The sequence below is a fragment of the Molothrus aeneus genome, chromosome 10 (assembly GCF_037042795.1).
Source record: "Molothrus aeneus isolate 106 chromosome 10, BPBGC_Maene_1.0, whole genome shotgun sequence".
Lineage (NCBI taxonomy): Eukaryota > Metazoa > Chordata > Aves > Passeriformes > Icteridae > Molothrus > Molothrus aeneus.
The window spans coordinates 24,136,747-24,154,194 of record NC_089655.1 but is presented as its reverse complement, the minus strand read 5'-3'; the positions used below and the strand labels follow the sequence as shown (position 1 = coordinate 24,154,194).

The 17,448-nt window shown below is 50.6% G+C and overlaps 1 protein-coding gene across 1 annotated transcript in view; it reads left to right on the top strand.

The window, feature by feature from the left end:
* Nucleotides 1-3,285: 3,285 nt before the first annotated feature.
* The window catches only part of SCHIP1 (schwannomin interacting protein 1), an 86,006-nt gene continuing 71,843 nt past the window's right edge, over nt 3,286-17,448 (top strand). The window contains exons 1-2 of the mRNA XM_066556254.1: nt 3,286-3,309; nt 17,379-17,443. Of these exons, the coding sequence (XP_066412351.1) occupies nt 3,301-3,309; nt 17,379-17,443 (74 nt within the window). The 5' untranslated portion in view covers nt 3,286-3,300. The remainder of the gene's footprint in view (nt 3,310-17,378; nt 17,444-17,448) is intronic.

Sequence of the window (17,448 nt, the reverse complement as noted above, 5' to 3'; positions counted from 1 at the left end):
ACACCCTGCAAGGAGCCACATCCAGGATTCCATTTTCTCTTGGATAAATCCATCTGGAAGCGACCGAGCGTGGGCGGGATGCGACAACTCCAGCTTAGTCCAATATTTGACCGAGGCAGTTCAAGAATTCCATTCTTAAATACCTGGGAATCTGTTCCTTGAGATTTGGGGGAGGCTGTGGAGCACCCAGGAGTGGGAATCCCAAGCAGAGGGGATCCCAATTCCCATCAAGCCCCGGATTGATGGAAATGTCCAGTGAATGCTCCCACACTAACGAGCTCCCCGGGGAGGGCAGAGCGAGCAGAGGGAGCCAGCTCGGCTCTTGCTCTCCATTGGCATTCCAGGGGTGTAGAGCTGCAAATCCTGGGGCTGATCTCCATAAATGATTAATCCTGGGGCTGGTCTCCATAAATGATTAATCTGCTGCTTATTGGGGCCAGTTCTTCTGTGGGTTTAGCCAGAAATTCAGATTTTAGTGCCAGACCCCAGTTTTAATCAAAAGCCTGGAACAACTGAACGCCTGGGCTTGGTTTGGTGAGGGTGTCGTGGCACAGCACCCACAGCAGGTTCTCCTGATGGAGCATGAGGAGCTTAGGCCTGGCCTGAGGACACACAAGGCTTGGCTTAAACCCTCTTTGCTTTGATAGGGGACAGATGTGGCCTGGGTGTGGCTCAGGAGGAGCTGCAGGTGTGCCTGGAGAACAGGGCTGGGATGGGACCGGGAGCTGGGAATGCTGAGGAGCATTGTGGGCAGGCTGGGGCACCCTGATCCAGATGGAACACCTTGATCCAGAGGGACCATCCTGATCCAGAGGGACCTCCCTGCTCCAGAGGGACCTCCCTGCTCCAGAGGGACCATCCTGCTCCAGAGAGACCTCCCTGCTCCAGAGGGACCTCCCTGCTCCAGAGGGACCATCCTGTTCCAGATGGATTATCCTGTTCCAGATGGACCATTCTGCTCCAAAGGGATCTCCCTGCTCCAGAGGCACCATCCTGCTCCAAAGGGACCATCCTGCTGCAAAGGGACCATCCTGCTCTAGAGGGACCTCCCTGCTCCAAATGGTCCATCCTGCTCCAGATGGTCCATCCTGCTCCCAATGGTCCATCCTGCTCCAGAGGGACCTCCCTGCTCCAGATGGACCATCCTGTTCCAAAGGGACCTCCCTGCTCCAAAGGGACCTCCCTGCTCCAAATGGTCCATCCTGCTCCAGAGGGACCATCCTGCTCCAGAGGGACCATCCTGCTCCAGAGGGACCATCCTGCTCCAGATGGACCACCCAGCACCTCCCTGCTTTATCAGGATCACCCCACCCCTGACCAGACCCCAAGAGCCAACCCCCGCAGCTCCTAGGACACAGCAAATCCAAGGTTAAGTCCAGCAGAAGGGAATTGCTCCTCTGGAAGGACCTGGCTCAGCCAGCCCAGCCGGCTGCAGTCCCAGCTGTGGGGTGGGGCTGGCATTTGGGGCAGCTCCGAGGTCATGGCACTCTCAGGTCCCACTGCTTGGCAGGGTGAGGAAATGATCCCTTTGGCTTCCTGGATTCAATTCCTGGCTTTAAGGCTGTTTTCAAGGGTTCCCAGGCAGTTCTGGGAATGCAGGAGTGTCGCCCTGGTTTTTTAAGATTTTCCAAGCCTTCTGATGTTCACATTCTTGTAGCAAACTTTCTCACACACTTTCTGTAAATAACTCACTGTTTTGCATTCTTTTATGGAGGAGGAGAGATTTGATGGACTGTTGGATTGTCCAGTGTCATTGGAGAGGTGGCACTGTCACCCTCCAATCCACTGTCACTTTTGGAGATCTATAAATGTTGGAGTCAGAAAATAAATAAATAAAGTTCCTTTTTCTTCACCAGTGTGTGTGCTCGTGTGGTTTCAAGTCCTATAGCGACACAGGAGCTCCTGGATTTTGGCAGCTTTAGAATCCGTTGTTTGGGCAGGGAATGCTCATTATTCCAGAGTGCAGAGGGAATGGAGCAGCCTGGACACCAGGAACCTGCCCGGATCCTGCTTTCCCAGCCAGGGCTCTCTGTGTCCCTCCTGCTCTCCTGAGGGGCAGGGGCAGCTCCTCTCCCTTTCCAGCTGCTGGCCCAAGGCCCCCATCAGATCCCTGCCATGGGATCCCTCCTGGGAGCACAGGGAGGGACAAGCCTGGCTCCTGGGAAGGGCAGGGAGAGGGAGGGAGAGGGGCTGGAGCTCAGGAGACCAAAGAATTCCATGGAAAACTGGGGTTTGGAGGTGGGAGGAGCACCAAGAGTTCTCTGTCTGAGCCTTACAGAGTCTTCTGGCCTAAGAAAAATTAGCAATTATTACTAGTTTGGATTATTATTTCTTTTCCTTTTATTGGAAGGACGCTGCCAAAGCAGAAATCTTTGCAGAAGTTTAGGCTCAGGACACTGACAGTGTACCATGAAATGCTTGAAATCCTTGGAATTACTTCCAGAGAATGGATTTTTGGCAACGTTAGGGGAAAACCCCTTAAGAAATTTGTGCCTGAAGAGCATCATAAACCCCAGTGAAGCCAACTGGATGTAGATTTGGGGTTGGAATTGTGTATAATAAAATTCCCATGGAGGAGCTGATGGAACGAGCTGTCTGGAGTTGGTGCTGGCAGCTGGGTTTATTTCTAGAAAATATAAACCAGAAAGTAGAATATAGAATCTATAAAATAAAATAGATAAAATAGAATCTATGAAATAGAAATATAAAATTTATATATATAATATATAATATAGAATATAGAATATAGAATATAGAATACAGAATATAGAATATAGAATATATTATATATATTGTATATTGTATATAATACTTAATATATTATATATTATGGAATATAGAGTATAGAAAATAGACTATATGCAATAAAACACATAAAATAAAATCTAGGAAATAGGCTATATAAAGCAGACTATCGGATTGCTGTATTTCTGCGTGCTGCACACACCCACCCCGCCATTCCCGTTTGGACCCAGCCTCGCGGGTCATTCCCTGCCAAACGCTCCTTGCAGGGATCAGAGCGGCTCCGAAGTCTCCGGTAAATCCGAGTTTCCCCCATTCCCATGGCTGGGGATGACAGCGGATCCATCCCTGCGCTGGAGCCGTGCCAGGAGTTTCTCCTCTCGCTGGCTGTGGCTGCTCGCTCCCGCTCTGGCTCTTCCCATTTTTCCCCCGCCCTCTCTTTGAGGTTTTTCTGGTGCTCAACTCCGAGGTTCGCAGCTTCCCTGTGTCCTGCTGTTCCACGGGAGGCAGCGCCGGGAGGAGCCGCATTCCTGCCTCCTTTTCCTGGGAAACTTCACCATGCGGCTGGTAAGGGATAGAATTCCGAAAGGAACGGACCGAGCTCCGGGATGGAGCAGCTCCGGGATGGAGCAGGGCAGCTCCGGGATGGAGCTCCACGATGGAGCAGCTCCGGGATGGAGCAGGGCAGCTCCGCGATGGAGCTCCAGGATGGAGCAGCTCCCCGGGATGGAGAAGCTCCCCGGGATGGAGCTCCGGGATGGAGCTCCGGGATGGAGCAGCTCCCCGGGATGGAGCTCCAGGATGGAGCTCCGGGATGGAGAAGCTCCCCGGGATAGAGCTCCGGGATGGAGCTCCGGGATGGAGAAGCTCCCCGGGATGGAGAAGCTCCCCGGGATGGAGCTCCGGGATGGAGCAGCTCCCCGGGATGGAGCTCCGGGATGGAGCAGCTCCCCGGGATGGAGCTCCGGGATGGAGCAGCTCCCCGGGATGGAGCTCCGGGATGGAGGAGCAGCTCCGGGAATACCCGGGGAGGGGATGGCGGGGTGCGGGGTGCCCAGCGGGACAGGGCTGTGACACCGCCGGGGATGCGCAGGCACATTTCCTTAGGGAATGTGGGATCCGAAAGCACTTCTGCCTGAGGAGAAGGCGGCCGGAGCGGTCATGATGAGATTCCTGACGTGCTGTAAGTTTATTACGGGAATTTAAGGCTGGACTCTGTGCTCGGGAAGGAGGGAATCATCTCCGGGTGATAACAGTTCCGAACAGCGCTTGGAAAAGATGCCCGAGGATTCTCGGGGATTCTCAGGGCTCTGCCGAGCCGTGGCCGGGTGCTGCGGCAGAATTTCCCTGGATTTCACAGCCTTTTTTCTTTTGGCTGTGCAATTACTGGGGGAAAAACCAAACGTGGCTGTGCTTCCCGGGGGGAGCAGCCCGCGGCTCTGAGCCTCGGGATTCCGCAGGGATTTCAGCCGCAGGCGCTGGAAGAGCCGGCGGATCGATGCAGGGCTCCTGAGCCAGGAGTTCGGCTGTTTGTCAGCACGGAAAAGCTGCCGGCCCGGGGCTGGATCCCGATGAGATCATCCCGGGGATGCTGCGGGACCAATCCGGAGCACTGGGATAATCCCTCGGTCCCGGATTGATTGCGGGGTTTTGCCGGAGCAGTTGTGGCAGGGCTGGCTGGGTTGGGCATCCAGGCTCTTCCCAGCACGCTGGGGCAGAGATTCCCTCAGGAGCAGCTTGCACAGCGTGGTTCCTTCCATCCCAAACTCCATCCCCTCTGAGCTGGGCACAGGCAGCCCACGAGGCTTTCCCAAACCTCGTTCCCAGGGCATTCCATTGGGATGTGATAGATGGGAGCGATATCAACACCAGAGGGTGGAAATAAAGCAGGCAGAGGCACAGGGAGGAAAGGCAGGGAGCTGGGGATGGTTCCTCAGGAATTCCAAGGGCAGGGAGCCGACCCTCAGGCGAGGACCCATCCTGTACATCCCATTCCTCACGGGAGGCTGAACATGTTGGGATTGATGGATCCTCCACAGCTCTGAGCTCCAGAGTGGGTGGCTGGAAATCAGCAAATATTGAGTTCTCATTTCTCCCAAGCTGGAATTAATCTGAGCTTCTCTGTTTTCCCAGACAACTTGTCAGACGCTGGAAACTCATTTGTTAAATTGCACAGGGAAAGAAAGGCTGCATTAGGAATATCTCGCTTACCTGGAGCTGAATTTATTTGGATTCCCTTTGCTGGTTCAAGTTTTTCAGCTTCCCAAAGGGCTGGAGAAGCTCTAGAGAAGTGTTCTAAAGAAAATAAACCCATAAGAATTTCCCTGAGCAGTAGGTGCTGGGATTTGCTTCATGTTCCCAGTGCAGCACTGTCTAACCTCTGGAATTGTGTCCAATACTTTTGTTCCCTGCTTTCCCTGAGTATTCCAAGGCACAGACAGAATTGGAGACCTTTCCCTGCTTTAAATCTCTTAAAACTTGGATTTTTTGTCACGAGGCTCCTGCAGGTTCCTGCTGTGGCAGTTTGGGGATTCCTGGAATCCCAATAAAACCAGGGAGACTCTTTGTGTGCCCCAGGGCTAAAGCCTGGCTTTGTGTGTGAAAGCTTGTCCAGACCTGAAATACAGGGAAGAGATCAAATGCCAGGGAATGTTTGTACTTCCAGCAATTTCCCTGGATGCCAAAGAAAACATAAGAATAAATGACAAACTGGTTGGGATGAGCTCTCTGAAGGGGAAATGTTCCTGTTTCAGGGGCCCTGTGGCTCTCAGTGCCCTGATTGCAGCTGGGAGAACACAGCAAAGCCAATATTCCACATTTTCTCCAGCTGGAAAACCTGATTGCAGCATCCTGGCTTCAGGTGGGCAGGAGGGGGGAGACACCTGCAGGTCTTGTCCCAGCTTTCTGTTCTGTCCCCTGAGAACAGGGGCTGGGGCCTGAGTTCCAACTCACTCCTCTCCAACAGGCTGGATGAGTAACTACAGGGTGTAAATGCAGAGACTAACTACAGAGGGTAAAATCACCCAGAGAAAACATGGAAATGTCTCCTGAAACAAGGATCTTAACCAGGTTTAGCTGGAGTTTGGGCAGCTCTGCCCATCCCAGGTTTTGAGCAGGACCTTGCTGTGGGGACATTCCCATTTAGTGAGGTCAGAGCCCTTGAAGGGTCTAAAGAGGGGTTTTGGGGAAAAACAGAGCTGGGGGAATATCCACAAGGAAAAGGAATTCTCAGCTCTCTTTCTCTGAGACCTGGAGATTGAGCTGGAGGTTGATTCACAATCTCTCATCTAAAGGGATGTGAAGGGAGTGGAAACAGGAAAACTGTGAGAAAGTGGGGATTTGAGAACCCATTGACACTGAACTGGGCCAGGGAACCCCCCTGGATGATCCAGGCTGAGCTGATGGGAACAAGGTAGAGCTCCCATCCCTTAGGAATGACGATTTCCAGGCAGTTCTGTTGGATTTAGGAATCCCCTTGAGGCCTTTCCCAGCTCCAATAATTCCATGATTCCTGCTGAAGGAAGCTGGATCTGCTCTCCCAGCTGCAGGAATGCTGCCATTAGTTTTGTGTGTAAATCCAATTACATCCTCCAGTGTTTTTTTGCATTTCCCTTGCTCATGATTAATTTATTTGCCCTCAATTTCACCAAAATTCAGCATCTTCTGTCAGGTTTCACTGACTCCTGGTGTCACCTGCAACTCTCCCCCCTTGCTGCTGCTCTTCTTTTCCCACATAAATAATAAAAGGGATTTTTTGGGAGCCCTGGGAAGCTCTTTACAAGCTGTGCAAGTTGGGCTCATTTAATTCCTGAAGGCTGCACATCCACATCCTGATATCCAGGCAGGGGATTCATTTACATGCCATGGATGGCTCAGCCACCCCTCGACTGCTGGCATTTCATCCCTGCTTTGGAATATTATTTACATTTATTAAAAAGCAGTTGGAGAAGGTTCAACTTGGTGCCTTTTAAAACAATGTGGAGCGGCTGCTTTCAGAAAGACACAGAGAGGGTCCTTTATCCATTAATTTCCTGTTAATCTTTTAAATTCCTTCCATTATCAAGTATTTAAAGTGGTTTTTATGTGCTAATAACTGCATGGGAAGTGTGGAGCGTTCCATTTTTCCAAGTGCCTGAAATTCAGGGTGATTTGAGTCATCTCCTGTCTTGTTTTCCCTCTCCACAAAACATCCCAAGCTTTTATCCCATCCTTTCCTCCTCTCCCTGAGGAATCCAACGAGGCCAGCAGTGCCTGAAGGGAATTTTCCACCCAGTGACGTGGCTGTGTGGTCATTGATTGCAGTACTGATAGAAAATGTCCTCTTGCAAAGGGAGGGATGCCAAAGGAATCTGGGAATGCTGGTGGGGTTTGGGCTCAGCCTAAACGGGGGAATGGGTTTGTGTAAACCCCTCTCAGGATTGTTTTAGGCCAGCGTTTCAGCAGCTGATTTGTGTCAAACTGGAAAGGGGATCTGCCTACACCTAGAAATAAAGACCCAAATTGGGTACAATTAAAATTAAACCAGTGTTCAAACTGCTGTGTACCCCAGGCAAAACAAACCTGAATTATCCATTTGCAAGCACAGTTGCTGATGGAAAATGATCCTTATAATTCAGTGTGGGCACAAAGCACAACTGATGTTAAAGTGATTGTGGCTTTGGGCAAACTCATCTTCCATGGGAAAAGGGAAAAGAGGGAATGTCCCTTAGTCCAGGAACCAGCAGCACATGGGTGTCACTGGAGCAGGGAATTTCACGGATGCTGTGCGAAGGAAAAGCTCCTTTCTCCTCGGGTTCAGGATTTGAAAGAAGGATCCTGAGTGCTGTAATTAAAAGTGCAGCAGAGGCCTGAGGCTGATGGATGTGGTCCCCACTGAGCAGCTCTGGGTTTTTTCCCTGGCAGAAAGTTGATGGGAATTCACCATTAGGACAGAGCAAACACATCCACACCGGGCTGGGGGAAAGGAACTGCACTGGGAGCAGCCTGGGAATATTCCAAGGCAAATTTTAATTGAAAATATGGCCTTGATTTTGTGGAATTTCATGGTTCCTCCATGAGGGGATGGAGGTGCTCCCTCCCTGCCTGGGGATGAGGTGGCCTCAGCCTTGTGGGGCCTGTCACAACCCCACAAATAATGGGATTAAGGAATTAAGGAATTTAGCATTTGACATTTGTAAACACAAGTTCTGACAGTAGAAATGGGGCCAGGGAGCCCAAACTCAGAACTCAGGGAGTGGCAGAATTAATGCTCCTCTAACAGGGAGAGAAGGCTGCAAACACTTGGTGCAGAAATGAAAACGCATTCATTGAGACATCAGACACACAAGTGTTTGAAGACATTGGCTTGCTCAGGGGGCTAACAGATCAAAACAGCACCTTTTGGGTTTATTGCTGTTTGCAGCATCCCAGATGGCTGCAGGCTGCAGGGTTTGGGCCCCCTGTGTCTGTCCTGGTGCCAAATGCACAAAGGAATGGTCAGTCCTGGCCAGCCTCGGTGCCAAGGCTGGGAGTGGCTCCTCTGAGCCCCCAGACTGATGGGAGCAGGGCAGGCTCTGGGCAATGTGTGTGTTTTAGGGGATTATTTTGGGATTCAGGCTTCTGCTGGGGGGCTCTCTGAAGAGGGACTGGTTGTGTTCCATGTGTGCCAGCACATTTCTGCTCCGAGTGCTTCCATCTCTCAGGTGTTCCTGGGTGTGGTTTGGGACAGAAACTTGTGTTTGGTGTAACCTGAAGCCTCTGGAAGGTGAATGATTCATTTTTGGCAGGAGGGGTTGCATCCCAAGTGACCCCTCACGTTTGGGATCAGTGTGTGTGCTGTGAATCCCAAAGAGGTGATTCCAGCTCTCAGCTTGGCTTCTGGAGACTGGAAATTCAGGAAAAAGAGATTCACTGACCATGGATTTGTCTCAGCCTTCCTGGAACACCCCCAAAGCTGTGTTTGTCCTTGTGGGAAAATCCAATTTTGTCACCAGGAGCTCTCCTTGACCTCCTCACTCCAGAGCAGCCACTGAGCTCCTGGAGCTCACTGGAATGCTGCTGGTTGGAGCTCATTCCCCTGGGAATTACCATTTCCATGAGGAAATATTTCTGATTTCAGCTCTTCCCCGTGCCATGGCTGAGCCAGGGTTTTCCAGAGTCACCTGCAATTCTTGGGCACTGCCCAGCCCTGGCTGTGAGGAGCTGGAAATCAAAGCCTGAGCTGTGTTGTGCTATAATTTATGCCAGGAAGCAGATTTAAATTATGCAAATTGCTGTCTGCACTGAAGCTGCCATCTGGAAAAAGTTCTGCATGCAAAAATCTGTCGGGGCAAGGCAAGGGACACGGGATCATTGGGAAGGGAGAGCTGCTGGAATAAAAACAAAGCAGCTCCTGGAAAAATGATTCCCCTGCTCCAGTCCAGTGGCAAAGCTGCTGTTCTGTAGGAGCCAGATTAATATATAGGGGTAAAATAATTGTTTAAAGCTGCTTTGGAGCTGGAAGAGTTCCTTGTTATCCAGGAGGGATAAATGGCAGGTTAGGAGGGAAAGGAGGAGCCCAAGGAAGGGTGGCACATCCAGAGCTGGAGGTGGGCAGGGATCAGCAGGAAAAGGGTGAGGCTGAGAGAGGAGATGTGGCCTGGAAGTTCTGGGGCACAGGATAAGTCCTGGGGCCATCCAACATGGAATATTTCTGTAATAAATGGGAATTGGAGAGGTAAAGGATGCAGGATTGGTGCCTCTCTAGTGCTGGAAATCAGGGGAAGGTTCTTCCCGAGAGGGTGCTGGGCCCTGCCCAGGGAATGGGCACATTCCCGAAGCTGCCAGAGCTCCAGGAGTGTTGGGACACTGCTGCAGGGATGCCCAGGGTGGGATTTTGGGGTGTCTGTGCAGGGCCAGGGGCTGGGCTGGGTGATCCCGTGGTCCCTTCCAGCTGAGGATATTCCAGGATTCTGTATTTTCCATCAGGGCAGACTTGTGTGGCTCCTCCTCTCCCAAAGCCAGAGCTCCTGTGGCAGGAGGAATGTGCACCTTGGGGTTCCATCACCTCCTGGGGTGAATTTCTGGGGCAATCCACCCCTTCACGAGCAGGAATTGCCTTTCCTTCTTCCCCCAGGATGTCCTCAGGATGTAAAACTCTGCAGGGGCCTCTCCAGAAATCAGTGTTGGTGGGGTCAGGGACTTGTGGAACTCCCTGGAAGGGCAGAGGTGGGTTCTCCACACCCTCACAAATGTAGAACCTCTGGGCTTTCCACATGCCCACTTTTTGTGCCTCAGTTTGGGGGAGCAGCAGTGGCACCGTGTCCTTTGTCACAGAGCAGCGCGGGGTGCCTGTGGTGACACCCCGTGAGGCAGAGCAGTAATTACAGAAAGCTTTGTCAGATTTTCTTCTCTGCTCCTGCAAAGGATCCTGAGCACGAGGCCAGGCTGTGGAGAGACCCCTTGCTGCCTGCACTGTCGTTAACTCCATAGGCACGGCGTTAATTTGGAAAAATAACAGTTGGAGGCTGTCAGGGATGCTCCATAAAAACCCTGCCAGCTCCTGCTGCAATGCAGACAGAAAACAAATGGTTCCCATTTCAGCTTGGCACGCTGTAACCCCACTGAGCTGACTTCCCAGGATAAACTATTGCTGTGGAATTGTATTCCCACAAGCAGCACGAGATCCTATTTAAAAAGCATCACACAACCCTGTGTATTCCTAATTATTTGTGTGATGAAGGAAGAAACACTTCAGTGCTGGTTTATTCTTGCTCACCCTCCTCATAACTATGCTGGGAGTGCTTTTTGCTCTTTCCATGGAGCTGCCCTGGTAGATGGGATGTTGGGAAGGAATTCCTCCCTCTGAGGATGGATGCCCAGAGCAGCTGTGGCTGCCCCTGGATCCCTGGCAGTGCCCAAGGCCAGGCTGGGCAGGGCTTGGAGCAGCCTGGGGCAGTGGAATTGGATGGGCTTTAAGGTCCCTTCCAACCCAAACCATCCTGGGATTCTTCAGCAGGAGAGTTTTCTCTCAGGAGTTCCTCAGACCGGGATGGCACAGCTCTGCAGTCCTAGTGCTTTGGTGTTTTTTGTTGGTTTCTTCTGGCCATAAAAATGGATTTTCCAACAAGGAAGTGGTCACTGAGCCAGGGACCCAGATGACATTGCTGGGCTCAATCCCTAAATGTAGAGCTCATGTTTTATGGTGGTTTTAATGCTTTGCATGGCATGGTGTGCCCTGTGCCTCAAAGTGCCCCATGCCAGCTCCGTGTCCCAGCAGAGAGCCGTGCACAGGGATGGCAGGGATGGAATTCCTTCCCGTGCCAGGAATGCCCCGCAAACCCACATCAGCCAAAGCATCTCTGCAGCATTTCCAGCACTGAGCTCTGCCTGGCTCCCACAGATCACCGAGCATCACCCAGCTGCCCTTTCCAGCCCCAGCCAGAGCTGATCTCCCTGCAAAGCCTCTCCTGTGGGAGCCTGATCTGACCTTTACCAGCTCCAGCAACCCCTGACAAAGGCAGCAGGAGAACCCCCAGCACCAACGTTTGGATTTGTTTTGGACCAATTGTGACAGATCCCTCCCCTGAATGCTGCAGCTGCCAGAGGTCCGAGCACAGCATTAAAGCAGCAGCTCCACCACAACATTTCCAGAACATTTCCTTCCTCTCACCCTGCACACACACAGGACCCGCAGGGAGGAACTCCTTGTGCCTGTTTGACCTTTTCTGCTGCTTCTCAGTGGATGAAGTTCACTCCTGTGACCCCAGTGCAGCTTGGCAGGGGTTGTGTGTTGTTTCTGTGCTGTTCCTGACATTCCTGTAGCATTAAACCTGGCAAAATGGGGATGTTTCACTCTCAGGCTGGGCTGTGAAAGGTCTTTGGTGTCACTGTGAACTTTGAGAATTAAAGGTGTTCTGAAAGCAGCTGGAAAAGAAGAGATTTAATCAGGGAGTGCTGCCATGGGGGAGCCCAAGGGCTCTGCCTTGCTTTGGGGTGGCAGAGAGTTCAAAGCTCTGGTGGATTGAGTTTCTGTCCTTTCTGTCCTTTGGATGGAGGCAGGAGGGAGACATTTCAAAGGAAGGGTTTTGCCATTACTCTGTCTGACATCTGAATTCAGTTCTGGCCTTGGAAACCCAAAGCAGAGGCTCCTTCCTGGCAGAGACTGCAGGGAGAGCAGGCAGTGAGGGGAGGGGGGTTTTGTCACTTTTGGGGGTTCTTTTACTCTGAACAATTATGCAGCATTTTGGTTTAGTTTGGAGAAAGGTTCTGGAAGGGCAACAAAGCTGATGTAATTCCACCCCCTCCCCGTGGCCAGGCCTCCTTTCATTATCGCAGGTTTTGTTTGTGAACACTGGGATTTGATTTGGTTTTTGATCTGATCTTGTGATGTCTGGGAGCTGAGACCTTTAATTTCCTGTCCTGGAGGATCTGTCTCTGAAATCCTCCCAGGGATATGTGTTTGCAGGAAACTGGAGCTGGCAAAAGGCCCCTTCCCTCTGTAAAAATGCACCAAAAACCTCAGCCAGGGAGCACAGAATTCACCCAATCAAAGCAAGTTTGGTTAATTCAGTTCATTATAAACTGACCCCACCTGAATGAACTGAGGATGCTGCAGGTCCTGGGGTCACCTTCACATTTCCTAGCACAGAAATTCAGTGGAGCAGGACCAGCTGCTGCAGAAAACTGGGATTTGGGCTCTGTGATTGAAGAATTAACTTCCCTGGACAGGCTCAGCTGGGATTATTTGCTCTCAGGCGCCAGGAGCAGTTTTATCTCTCAGGAACTTGTTAAAAAGCTTGAAATAGGTATAGTTTGGTCATAATGGGGCCTCTCACAAAGCCAGGTGGGGTTTTAATCGTTATTTTATTATTATTTTATATATTTTTATATAAATGAGTGGCAGGTTTCATTTGGAGAGTATTTCAGAAAAATCAGAGTTGAGCCTGGGAGTTGTGTGGTTGCCTGGGTAGAGAAGCTGGGAGGAATCAAAGCTTTTCCAGCTCTTCAGGATGGAGCAGCCACTGACATTTGACAGAAGATAAATTGGATGAGGTGCTGAACGAGTTCTCCTGGCAGCTCCTGTGAGCTGAGGAGCAGGATTAGGGAGAGCTGGAGATTTGGGAAGCTCAGCTCAGTTTTAGACTGGGTCCAGAATTTGTGATTAACTTCTCCTGCCTCTGGCTCTTCAGGGCAGTGAGGCTGCAAAATCCAAACACACTGCTCCTGAGACAATTCCATTTCCACTGCCCATTAAATATCAGGATATTTCTTTGTTGCAGTGAGGTTGATGGGAATGTTGGGTGTTTGTGGCTGAGCTCAGGGGGATTAATTAATGAGATCCCCATTAATGCCATGGCTGGGTTATACATATATCTGGAAATAAAGCCCCACCTGACTGTTTTTTTACGAAGTGCTGTGGAAAAATATCCAGAAGCTTCTCTGGAATTCCAAAATCCAGCTCTGCCCCAACATCTCAGCCCTGGAGTCACATTCCCATGGATTTTCCACAGAAGAAGCCACAGCAATGCTGGTTTGGGAATTGTCTGGGGAGCAAACTTGGAGTGCCAGAACAAGACTAATCCCCCTCTGTGTTTCCTCTAATAAAAGGGAAGAACACTAAATAATTAATGTCAACAAATGAAAACTAATTTGCCAATTTTTAATTTTTTCCCCATTGCGTGATCCCTGTTAATGAATAATTTACCAGCCAGAGATGAAAATAAAATGAAATGATTTCTCTGGGGTCTGCTGTGTTCTCTGAACATCCAGTCTAACTGTTTAGATATCCATATATATATATATTTTTTTTTAAAGACTAAAAAATAACCCCAGAGAAAACAGCTTTCAGCAGGAACCAGGCAGGAATAAAAAGAGCTGCAGCCTCCAGAGGTTTTCCCATTTCCTTCTAGACCTGAGATCATTTGTCTGAGGCTGTTTGTGAATTATTCATACCCAGAGGAGCTCTTTGCTTTCCCAGATTGAATGTGACCAGTTTCCATCTCAGGGCTTCCTGTGCTGCTTTTTTTGTTTGCATTTCAGGTTTTCCTGGGATGCCCTTTATCCCAAGGCCCTGCTGGATGCTGGGGGACTCTGTCAGTCAAACACCCAGACCCTGCTCGGTGCTCAATGCCCAGCACTTCCCACGAGGGAATGGGAATGGGATCACTGAGGAGCTGGGACACCCTGGGAATGATGTCCTGGTTCTGCTTTGGCTGTGGGGTGGGACCCCCAAGGGAAAAGTGTTTGTTGTTTTAGCTCTGGGTTGATTTTAAGGGCCCTGTGCACCCCAATCCCTGAGTCGGGCTAGCAGGAGCATCCCAGTCTGTGGAAGTGTGGTGGGTGAGGGAATGAGATGGGGTTTAAGATCCCAGTTCAAACCTTTCTGCTTCAGCTGCCACTTGAAACCTGCTCAGGTTTGGGTGTGATAAATAGGATTGGGAGAACAGATCCAGGACTGGGGAAACAGGTCCAGGACTGGGAAAACAGATCCAAGACTGAGAAAACAGATCCAGGTTTGGGAAAACAAATCCAGGACTGAGAAAGCAGATCCAGGTTTGGGAAAACAGATCCAGGTTTGGGAAAACAGATCCAGGACTGGGAGAACAGATCCAGGATTGAGAAAGCAGATCCAGGTTTGGGAAAACAAATCCAGGATTGGGAAAACAGATCCAGGGCTGGAAAAACAGATCCAGCATTGGGATAAACTTCAGTGTGTGCTCCAAAGCTTCCTTGGAGTTCCATGCCCCACCAGCCTCCAACATGAGCAGCATCTCCACATCCCATGGACACTGGGGGCAGCCTCATGCCATGGAATTCCAGACTGGTTTGGTGGGAAGGAGGAGGAGAGACGACTTCCACCTGCAGCTGAGTTTCCTTGGCTTTTCCTGCTTCTGGGCACCAGAGGCACAACTTGAGGAGAAGCACCTGTGGCTCATTGATGTTGCTGTTTCCTGGCCCTGCTCAGGTTTGGGAGGAGCCATCCCGGTGCTCCTGAGGAGCCATCCTGGTGTTCCTGAGGAGCCATTCCCCTGTTCCTGAGGAGCCATCCCAGTGTTCTTGAGGAGCCATCCCAGTGTTCCTGAGGAGCCATCCCAATGTTCTTGAGGAGCCATCCCAGTGTTCCTGAGGAGCCATCCCAATGTTCTTGAGGAGCCATCCCAATGTTCTTGAGGAGCCATCCCAGTGTTCCTGAGGAGCCATCCCAGTGTTCCTGAGGAGCCATCCCAATGTTCTTGAGGAGCCATCCCAGTGTTCCTGAGGAGCCATCCAGTGTTTCCCTGCTCCAGGTGAAGAGCAGCGCTGCCACACGTGGATGCAGTTGCTGAGCAACTGCTGGAATTAAAACTGAATTAAAAGCATCTTTGGAGCCATCAGAGGAGAGAGAGATGTCTGAGAGCAGAGATGTCACTGCTCAGCAGCTCCAGAGCCTCCTCCTCCCATCTGTGCTCACTCACCTGGAAACTTGGCAGGGCTTTTCTCTTTTCCAGTGCTGTGATTTGTGCACATGCCCAGAATCCCGGGATCACTGAGGCTGGAAAAGCCTCCAGGATCCAACCACTGCCCGATCCCCACCTGGGCACTGAGTGCCACAGCCAGGAATTCCTGGGACACCTCCAGGGATGGGCACTGCAAACCTCCCTGGGCAGTTCCAAGGCCTGAGCCCCCTTTCCATGGGGAAATTCCTGCTGATGTCCACCCTGAGCTGCCCTGGCCCAGCCTGAGGCCGTTCCCTCTGCTCCTGTCCCTGTTCTCTGGTGGCAGATCCCAATCCCAACCCGGCTGTCCCCTCCTGTCTGGGAGTTGTGCAGAGCCACAAGGGCCCCCCTGAGCCTCCTCCATCCCCCAGACTCCTCAGGTTTCCTCCTAAAACCCCAGGAAGAAAACACTGTGGAAATCATATTTTTTCATAGATGGGATTGTTACTTCTTACAGGAACTTTTTGATTCCCAAACGAGTTCATCCCTCTTTTGTGAGGATTACAGACATTCCCCCAGACTGAAAAGCTGAAAATTGGATTAATAGATTTCCTTTCAGTTTTCAAACACTCCTCTGTTGTTGTCACTAGAATTAACAGGCTCAGGAGCTATAAAAAGAGCTCCCTGCTTTTTCTGGGGAAACCCCTCCCCTGGGAATTCAGAAATGGATCTGTCATGTGAGATTTCTCCCTGCCTTCCCCTCCCTGCCGTGCTGGAATTCACTCTGCCTGCTTTCCAACCTCCTCCTATTCCTCTCCAAAGTAATCCAGACTCAAGTGTGTCGTGCAATTAAAGCAATAAAAAAAATATTAAAATTATAAAATTAACAAACCCCAGGATGCTGGGTATGCTCAGGCTGAAAAATAATTAATGGATAAATGGAACAGGCACGTTAAGGACTAGGAAAAGACACTTCAGGTTGCTCTGAGTGTGCTCCTCAAGCTTTCCTGGATTTTTTTCCCTCAGTGTCTCCGTGCCTGGAGCTTCCCAATCCCTGTCCAGGTCTGCATCCAGCTGAAGGAGGGAAAAGAAAAGCCCAGAAGTTTCACAATATTTTTGTTTTATCCGGGCTCAGAGAGGCCCCATAACTCATCCTGGGCTCCAACAGAGCGTGGATCCCTTCCAGTGGAATTCCCTGGAGCTGGGTCACTCTGGGCAGGCTGTGGGGCTGGGGGTGGCACCATCCTGGCTGCCCCTGTCCCGCCCGTGCCCCTGCAGCATCCCGGCCCTTTTCCCTGGGCTCAGCACCACGGGCAGCTCCATCAATCCCGCAGCGAGGAGCGCCGGTCGATACCCCCCGGTTAATGATGCCCGACTGAAATTAGGATCGATTTCCTGTCTCCTCCTCTTCCCAATTATGCAAACTCGGCTGTGCCCCCTCCAGAGCTGCCTTTTATCCCAGCTTTTAGAGGCGCTGCCCAATGAGGTTTCATTCGGAATTGTCAAAAACATCACAACCAATTCTGCCTTCTGCTTTTTTGTTCTCTGCTCAGTCTTCACCCCGGGGTTAATGGAAAATGATGTCAAACACCAGGAGTGATTTATGGAAGTCAGGCAGCTCTTGGCACCCTGAGCTATGGATAAAGTCAACTGCAAATTGTTTTCACATTCTAAATTACTGTACCCAGCTCTGGAGGAGGCTGCAAAAACTGCCAGAGGGAAAATGTGGGAGAAGGAAAGGTTGTGTGGTTATCTCTGAACTGAGCTGTGCCTCAGAAGAATTCCATTTTTTAAGCCAAACCTCTGTGCAGAATGCCAGCGATGGATTTTTCCTGGGAATTACCATGGATGTGGGGATTCCCAGCTTCACATCTGCCACATTAAACTGCTGGAACAGGAACTGGTGCAGGCTGGAAATCTCCTCATTAAGAGCCTGAATAGGTTTTGATTGCAGAACAAAGATCCCCAGGAGCATCTCTGGAATCAAAGACATCCAATATGGGAAAGAAAACTTCCCTCTTTTACTCTCTGTATTATTTTTGTAACTCTGACATTTCCTGTCAAACTTGTGCTGGATTATCAATAAGATATTGGTTTCTTTGTCATTGTTGTGGATTTTTGAGTTTAAAATCTTGTAGGAGGCACTTGAGGGATTGTTTTTGTTTCGGGGTTGACTCAAAACTTTGCTTGTCTTGAGACTGAGAGGGAATCTCCAAGGGCTTCTCATAAAAATAATTATTTTTTCTCTCTCTCTCCTTGCAGGAAGAACTCAGGAGGTGCCAGCACACCCTGGAACAGGTCAATGATGGCAAAGACTCACTCCAAAGGTAAA